The 8,326-nt window shown below is 42.8% G+C and overlaps 1 protein-coding gene across 1 annotated transcript; it reads right to left on the reverse strand.

Moving 5' to 3' along the window:
* Positions 1–1,048: 1,048 nt before the first annotated feature.
* Positions 1,049–5,677, reverse strand: LOC105619467. The gene is made up of 7 exons (XM_012200985.1): positions 5,627–5,677; positions 5,413–5,542; positions 4,044–4,624; positions 3,629–3,767; positions 2,127–2,305; positions 1,764–1,931; positions 1,049–1,639 (listed from the first exon to the last, which is right to left on the reverse strand). The coding sequence occupies exons 1-7, from the start codon at positions 5,675–5,677 to the stop codon at positions 1,049–1,051; spliced, it is 1,839 nt and encodes a 612-aa protein (XP_012056375.1).
* Positions 5,678–8,326: the final 2,649 nt, after the last annotated feature.

Below are 8,326 nucleotides of genomic sequence, written 5' to 3' on the forward strand. Positions count from 1 at the left end.
TTATTTATTTATTTATATTTATATGTATAATTTCGTCGACGTGTATATCGTCGACGGCATCTAATAACAGTGATGGAAGGTGCCGATCGAGTACGAATCGTCTCGGCATGATTTCTTTTGATTATATTTTCCTTTTGGCATACGAGACGCGGTGTATCGTGCTACTTTGATTTTCGATAAGGCGAGAGAACTCGACGAGAACTCCCCGACGCATCCCCGATCCTCTGGAAGGCACAATCTCGACGAACGTTCGCAGTTTGTCGGGACGTTTCGTACGCCAATATCGATCCCCGACAGCTTTCGCCAATCGATGCACTTGCATTCGCTACGCATGACACGCGTTTTGTCCCGCTTTTACTTTCCAAGCGACGCTATAGGTTCCGACAAAGGTTTCATCATGGAGACAAACCCAGGGATTGAAACCGATGCGATTTCGAACTCAATTTCTGACATTAGAGATATCAAAGATTGATTTTTATGTCTTGCTTAATTTAATTTGTCACAAATAAACGTAGAAATGACTTTGGCAGTTAAATTAAAATACATCGAAATTATAACAGTTCCAATTTCTGGATAAATATCTCCTATTGGCATATATAATGTAAAGTGTGAACAGTTCTTTTGTCATAAAAATTCGCTCAACACTACAAATGTTACAGCAATAATTTGTTTGTTGTGTAACACACGTATTTCTATCGGAAATACAATATATCACCACTCAACTTTATCGCAAACTGTCACGCATCAGAAAGCTACGGGAACCATTTTAGCCTAAAAAAAGACGAGGATAACGTCCTATTGAAATCGATCTGCAGCGGTATTTTGTATCATCGTACCAATATTTATTAGTACCATAATAAATTATTAAGAAAAAAATGGCTATTTGTGCAATCGCGAAATAATAAATTTAAGATTGACTCTCATTCCAATTATAATCTAAAAATAGTAAATTTTTGCTTCGAAAAACATTAATTATCTCTTGATATTCCTCAATAGCAATAACCTGGAGAAATGTACGTACGGTATACGATACCGCAGCCGATCTCGTTTAAATTTCGCTACCTATAGCACCTACGTGTGGACTGTGCCAGCGCGGCGTCGCTGGTTGTCCGCAGAACGCGCTGCCGATCGACGACGGCGCGGGCGTGCCGACGGCGCGGGCGTCATCGCCGACAGCGAATGCGGCCCGATTATCCTCGGTGTCGAAAATCCTGCAAGAGCCGGTCGTAGTGGTCGCGATAGCCGCCGCCGCCGCCGCCGCTGCCGCGGCCGCTGCTGCGGTAGCGGTCGCCGCTGTAGCTGCGGTCGCGGCCGTCGCGACCGTCGCGATCGCTGCGGTCGCAGCCGCCGTCGTGGCAGTATTTTCCATTGTTTCCGACACGGAAACTTCCCTACTTACATCACCATCGTCGCCGCCATCGATTCCGTCGCCGTCATCCGATGTAACCCCGCCACCGCTGCCACTCTCACCTACCATATTCACGAAGAACTCGGACCTAGAGAACTTGCCGATCTCCGTGGAGCCAAAGGCCTGATGGAAACCTGGAAGTGGCTGCTTCGAGACAGGTTTCTTCTTCAACTCAAATCGCTCGCTTGAATGCCGAGATTCCTGCTCCTTTTCGCGAGAAATCGTACCTTCCTGTGGCTAAAATCAATGTGTCTTTAAGACATGAAGCGAGATGTAAAAATTTGATGAATGAAACGGGTATTCTTATATAAGCTAAAAAAATGAGAAATATTTTGTATATCTTGACATATTTTACCGTAGAGGTTGGTACGAGTTCGTCCAGAGACATCCCAATATTATTTGGCTCCCATCTGGTCCTATCTTCCTCGCGTCGATTTATCGTCGTCGTCGTCATTGTCGTCGTCGTCGTCGTCGTCGTCGAGTCTATGACGGAATCCACCGCTGATCCCAACAATCTTGGCATCTGCATACATAATGCTTTTTATTGATAATTCTTTATTAACATTCACGGCAAATGTCAAATTGACGTAACGCCTTAGTAATTTTTCCATTATTCTTAATCATTATATATATTTATACGATCTATTCGTTATGCGAAACTTGGATTCACTAGATAATGATGCGACAGTCATATGTCATATATGTATATATTGAATACCTGATGCTCCGACGATGGATAAGACGCGCGAATGCTATCAATGTTCAATTTTCTCGGCGAATAATTCATTTGCGATGCATCCTCCAAGAATGCACAATGTCTGGTTGGTGTACGATCCCGTAAGAAAACTGCATGTCGCGGACCTCGAATCGTCGCGTTACGAGTCATACTTGAAACATCTAAAATATTACACACGTTTAATCGTATTATGTGTATTTTATCGTATTATGTGAATTATAAAATGTTTTATTTAATAACAATTCTCCTTTTCTTCTTTTGACCAACACAGATATTATAGTACAATAAGTAAATATTCATAAGTAACAGAGTAGAAGAACAAAATAAAAGATACAATCATACAATACGCAGCGAGAATTTTAACTCACAAATTACCGCGTAGTTCTTTTATTCTCATTTGTATTAGGTGTACAACTTTGCTTCCGCCGTTTTCCTATAGATGGCTTTAGCGGTAAGTGGTGGTCGAAATAAATAGATTATAGACGTCATACAATAAACTTGGGTATCTGTCAACATAATCCCATAGAAACATTATTTGTGTCTGCATCATAAAGTTATTCTCGATTGATAATGTCAGTTTACGAGCCAAATTCTCGTCATTTGCGAGAGGTTTTAATTTTTTGCTTCAATATGAAGAAATCTGCGGCTGAAGCTCATCGAATGCTCTCAAATACTATGGTGAGGCCGCTATTAGTGAAAGAACGTGTCGTGAGTGGTTTCAATGCTTGAAGAACGGTGATTTTGACGTCCAAGGTCATGCTCTGTATTTGGTGGGACCAGCTCGGCGTAGTGTATTATGAACTGTTAAAATCGACTGAAACAATCACAGGCGATCGGTATCGAACGCAATTGATGCGTTTGAGCCGAGCATTGAAAGACAAACGGCCGCAATACAACGAGAGACACGATAAAGTGATTTTGCAGTATGACAATGCTCGACCCCATGTTGCGAAAGTGGTCAAGACATACTTGGAAACGTTGAAATGGGAAGTCCTACCCCACCCGCCGTATTCTCCAGACTATTGCTCCCTCTGACTATCACTTGTTTCGATCAATGGCACATGGCCTGGCTGACCAGCACTTCCGGTCTTATGAAGAAGTAAAAAATTAGATCAATTCGTGGATAGCCTCAAAAAATGACCAGTTTTTTCGATGCGGGATTCGTACGCTACCCGAAAGATGGGAGAAAGTAGTAGCCAGCGATATACTTTGAATCATAAATGTATAACCAGTTTTTTACAAAAAAAGCCTCGAATTTCGGAAAAAAACGGCGGAAGCAAAGTTGTACACCTAATATTTGTGAATATTTATTTATTGTTTAAATTTCAAGAATACTATTAAAGATTATTATATGTCATGATTCACAGATCTCTGTGTATAAAAGTACGATTAGTCATATTATAATGAAATAATCAAATTATCAGTTTAAAAATCGTCGCGATAGAACTTGCAGAGAATAAAATATTGGAATACGTGAAACTTACGTGGTAAAATACCGTGACAAAATTGGCCCCATGGACCATGTCCATGCGCGTTTGTATTCTGGACATCTGGGTGAAGAATGCTACCCATTTGCGGTGATGAATGAGGCGTTCTCGGAAGTGGATGAGGACTAGCGCTGTTCTGCAATCAGAATATCAGATGATTTTTACAGACATTTATAATATTAATTTAATGAGGGCAAAAATTTTTATTCACGTTTTGCCACGTAAACAACAGGTATACGTTTTACATTTAAGAGAGGTTAAAAAAGCGTCTGCTTTGTCTGAAAAATGAGATCGATATAATTTGTATTTGCCAATTTACAAACGAAATTCAGAAGCCGAAAATCGACGCTTTTTTTTAACGCTGTCTCGTGTTTCGTCCCATAACTATGCCCCATTGCGTTCTGTATATTACTTGATAAGGATGCCACTTCTGGCCGTCGATAAAGTCGGCGTATTCCGCGGATTCTGGTCTGCGAATTTCTCTCTCCGCGGCCTGGATATCCGGTGAATAGCCGTTGGAGGAAAATGCCGCAATGGCGCATTCCGATGTCTGATTTCTTTGGTCCTTGATAGGCTTCTCGAGATTACGTTGTTGTTGCTGTCGCTGCTGGTGCTGGTGTTGGTGCTGTTGCATCGCGCCCATTGCTTGCAGCCTCTCGATCGGATCGCCGCACATATTCCCATACCAATCGCCGATTCGTGGCGAGTGTGCAGGTTTCAGGCGATGCGCGGCCTGGAACCAGGGCTCGGTTGTCGTCTGATGAAGGCTCACGTTTGGACCCATGGGCATTGGCGTGCAATCGAAACGATGATGTTGATTTAAAAAGTCGCCGGCCATTGATGCGGAAACGACGGAATTAGCGCCACCAATCGCGGCTGTGCGCGCATTTGCGGTCGCGATCGCGCTTTGCAAGATCGACCGTCGTGACAACTCGCGAGTTTGCTCGCGCATCGCCTTTCGTAGCCTCGCCTCCTTCGGATTATACACATAATCTGCGAAAATGTACACGCGATTGTTACTAAATACAGAAATGCAAAATGTCATGCTATTATATAATCGTACTGTTTTCGAATATACCTATAATACACAAGTATTTAGTATAGGATAGAAACAAATAATATATATGTACAACAAATTTTCAAAAGTGATCAATCATGTTAAGACATTCATTTGAATACGTTAATGTGAGATCATGTAATTTTCATTATAACTGAAATATATTTTTCAAATGATAAATATCTCACATTTATTATACAACGAACTACCTCGAATTGTCTAATTGCACGCAATATCTGCATACTACGTAAATCTTTTGCAGATTTTTAAATTTTCTATTATACAGTTTTGTTCGGCCGAAAGAAATTTCTTTTTTTTCTTAATTAATTTTTCCAACATTTAACAAATAAGTGAATTTTCAAATCAAATATACTTGTATATTGACAGTTATATCTTTTCTTCATTTTACGAAGATAATAAATTTAGATAAAAGATAGATAAATTTGTTTGTATTCCCTTTTTAATTTCGAATTGAGCAGTAATTACGGCTCTTATTCTGTAACTCTTAATGATAATAACAATATGATTATATATATGTCATTGCGCAGGTTTTGTACATGTAAAAAAGCTGCGCAACGATAATGATATTGTTACTGTCGTGAAGCGTTACAATAGGATAAGGTCCTTAAATGATAGAAAAAGAATAGTACGTGCACGCAATGTCGCAAAACTACGCAAATTATCGTTTCGGCATGCGACATGCATTCCATTTGCAGAGTTCTACCTGTCGGATACGTGGGTGGTAATGCTCCGTTGTATCGAGCATTAATGTCCATCGTGTTAGAGATTGGTGCGGCATCATAGCCAGGATACGCTACACTACCATTGTCGTAACAAAAGTACTGCTGCTGTTGTTGTTGTTGCTGTTGTTGCTGTTGCTGCTGCTGCTGCTGCTGCTGCTGCTGCTGTTGCTGCTGCTGTTGCTGCTGCTGCTGCTGATAAAAATGACCACCTGCCGCGTAAGCCTCGATGTAATTGCAGCAGTCCATTTCTGCGATTTTGCGCGACACTGCGTTTGCGAAGCTTCACGTATCGATCTAGATCTCCCCTGCTAGCGACACACTTAGGCTTCCTCGTGACATGCAAATATCGCGCAAAATTCCGATTTATCTCGGTTATAGTATATCATAGATCGAATTCATTGATGCTTCGATAAATTCGAGTATGCACGTCTCTCAAAACGTTTATTTTCCCTCGATGTTTCCGAAAATGGTTATTAATATTTTTCATGTTGATACGCCAAGTTAAATTCTTATTGAGATTCAATTAAAATATTAATTAGAAGAGGTACGCGATTTCTTTTATTTTATCGTATCTAAAGTTCAACTGAGATGCATCCTCGCGATTTCACGGACATGCATCTTTGCAAGATGTATAAAGATCGGCATGCACGAATTTTCTCTTCATCAGTCGATGGTGCTCTTTTAGGTTCACATTTTCGTGAACCTAATACCGAGCATACGAGAAATGAAGGAAATGCGCGATTTTAAATCGTGCTTTCTGTGAAGCTCGATCGATATCTCGATTTCGCGGGTTCACGTCTCGTGGCTCTTGCAAATGTAAACACCGCTCACGACGCACCGCTCTCCTCTCCTCTCTTCTCCTCTCTTCTTGTTTCCTCGTTCCAAAGGCGCAGAGTGTGAGCGCGAAAGTCTTCGCAGTCCCTTTGTGCTTTTACTCTTGCTGTAAGATCAAGACGTTTACGCTGGGAAAACGATGTAACTGGCGAAGGAAGCGTCGGAAAGATCCAGCGCTCGCAGTTCCGTCGACGTCGACCTCCTCCTCGTCGTCGTCGTCGTCCTCGTCGTCATCGTCGTCATCATCGTCGCCGTCGTTAACGTCGTCGTCGTCGTCATCGTCATCGTCATCGAAGTCATCGAAGTCGTTGTCATCGTCGTCAGCATCGTCTTCGTCGTTGACATTATCGTCGTCAGAGATAATCGTCGGTAAATAAATGTGCGTCACCATCGACGATCGTGACTAATTAACGGCATCATCCTCATTCGATCGTTGTCGATCGCCACGCGTTCGCATGTGGACGTGATCCGACGTGTGCGGCGCGGCGAGCCGCGCCATGCTCGCTGCAGCCGCGGTAAGATCGATGACAGAAGCTGCGCTCTCGCTACACCTGCTGCACCTCTCGCACGCTCCTGTTCCCGTTCCCCGAAAACAAGCACGAGCTTTTCCGCGCCTTCGTTGACACCGTTTTCGCTGGCGTGATCAATTCGAGCCTTCTGGTTGCTGTTCCTTTCTTTCCTTTTTACAACAGATCATCTATTCAATAGATCTTTTTCAGAATTGATATTTTCTCGGACGATTAAATGACAAGGTTGGATTAAAAATTGTTAGGGTAATTTCCGATTTACGATCTTTCCGTTTTACGATCACTCTAATTTGCTTTCGCTTATTAATTAATCACTTGACCTAGTCCATGCGACGCATCGATCTCGACAGATAGTTCTTCCTTTTATATATATTTCTTTTTTTCGTGCAGATACATTCCCGAGCGTTTCCTAAATGATTCTAATCCAGTTTAGAAACATGAAACAATTTCTCTTATTTACGTAGTACTCTGTTTAAACTATGCTACTATCACAACGATTTCGCACGCTTGCGTCTATTTTGCTACGATGAATGAACGAATGCACCTTCGTCTTCCATTTCGAAGCGTTTCACGCGGTCGTTTATATTAATTGATACGTGCAGCGAGTTTCGGCGCGCACAACGACCTATTTACTCGTCTCTTTTCCCACTCGCTGTGTTACTCTCACGGACAGAAGAATGTATGAACAGACCAGCGATGGGCGGGCGGACGCGCGCGCGCGCGTGCCGCAAGCGGGAACGGCGGGCCGCACACGGGGAGACCCGCGTTCTTCCCTCGCGGTGCACTCCAGTCGCACTGATTTCATCCGACGGCGATGGAGGCGGCGACGGCGGTGGTGGCGGTGGCGGTGACGGCGGCGGCGGCGGCAGCGGCGGCGGCGGCGGCGTCGCCACCGCTACGAATTTATGTGCGTTTCGTCATCGACGAACTCGAGTGGCGCGAAAGGGGGTGGACGAGTGGAGGGCACATTCCCTACCCTCTTGAGGGCGTCGCGAGTCACGAGGTGTGTCGCGGTGTGTGGAACGCGAGCAGGTAAAGGAGGAGCAGTGGCGGATTTATCGATAAATGCAAGTCGTTTAGAACCTTTTATTGTTATTGAAGAATTCCGAAATCGTTTGCATGTGTTTGCACTTGCATTATCTCTGCAAAATTTTCTAATAATTATACTACATAATTATTATCGCAAAGTATTTATAATTGATAAATAAAGATAATTTATAAATGACATAATCGTTATTTCTTTGCTGCTGGAAATATATAATTAAAAGAATCGTTTTAATTATAAGTTGTGAAATATTGTTTCGTAATATTGTTTCTCGTTAGGGCTCTTCAGATTCTAAATCCGTTACTGAGAGGAGAAGACGAGGGACGTCGGCAAATTCTCCTCTCCTCTTTCACTGTCGTCGCCTTCTTCAATGGCTTCAAGCCGGAGCCCTCATGCAAAGCTTTCGCATCGACGTAGTTCCGTATGCGGCGTACATTGCTCGCTTCGAGAGAGTCGATAATTCGTATCTCTCTCTTTCTCTCTCTCTCT

This window comes from Atta cephalotes (assembly GCF_000143395.1).
Source record: "Atta cephalotes unplaced genomic scaffold scaffold00021, whole genome shotgun sequence".
NCBI classification, from domain to species: domain Eukaryota; kingdom Metazoa; phylum Arthropoda; class Insecta; order Hymenoptera; family Formicidae; genus Atta; species Atta cephalotes.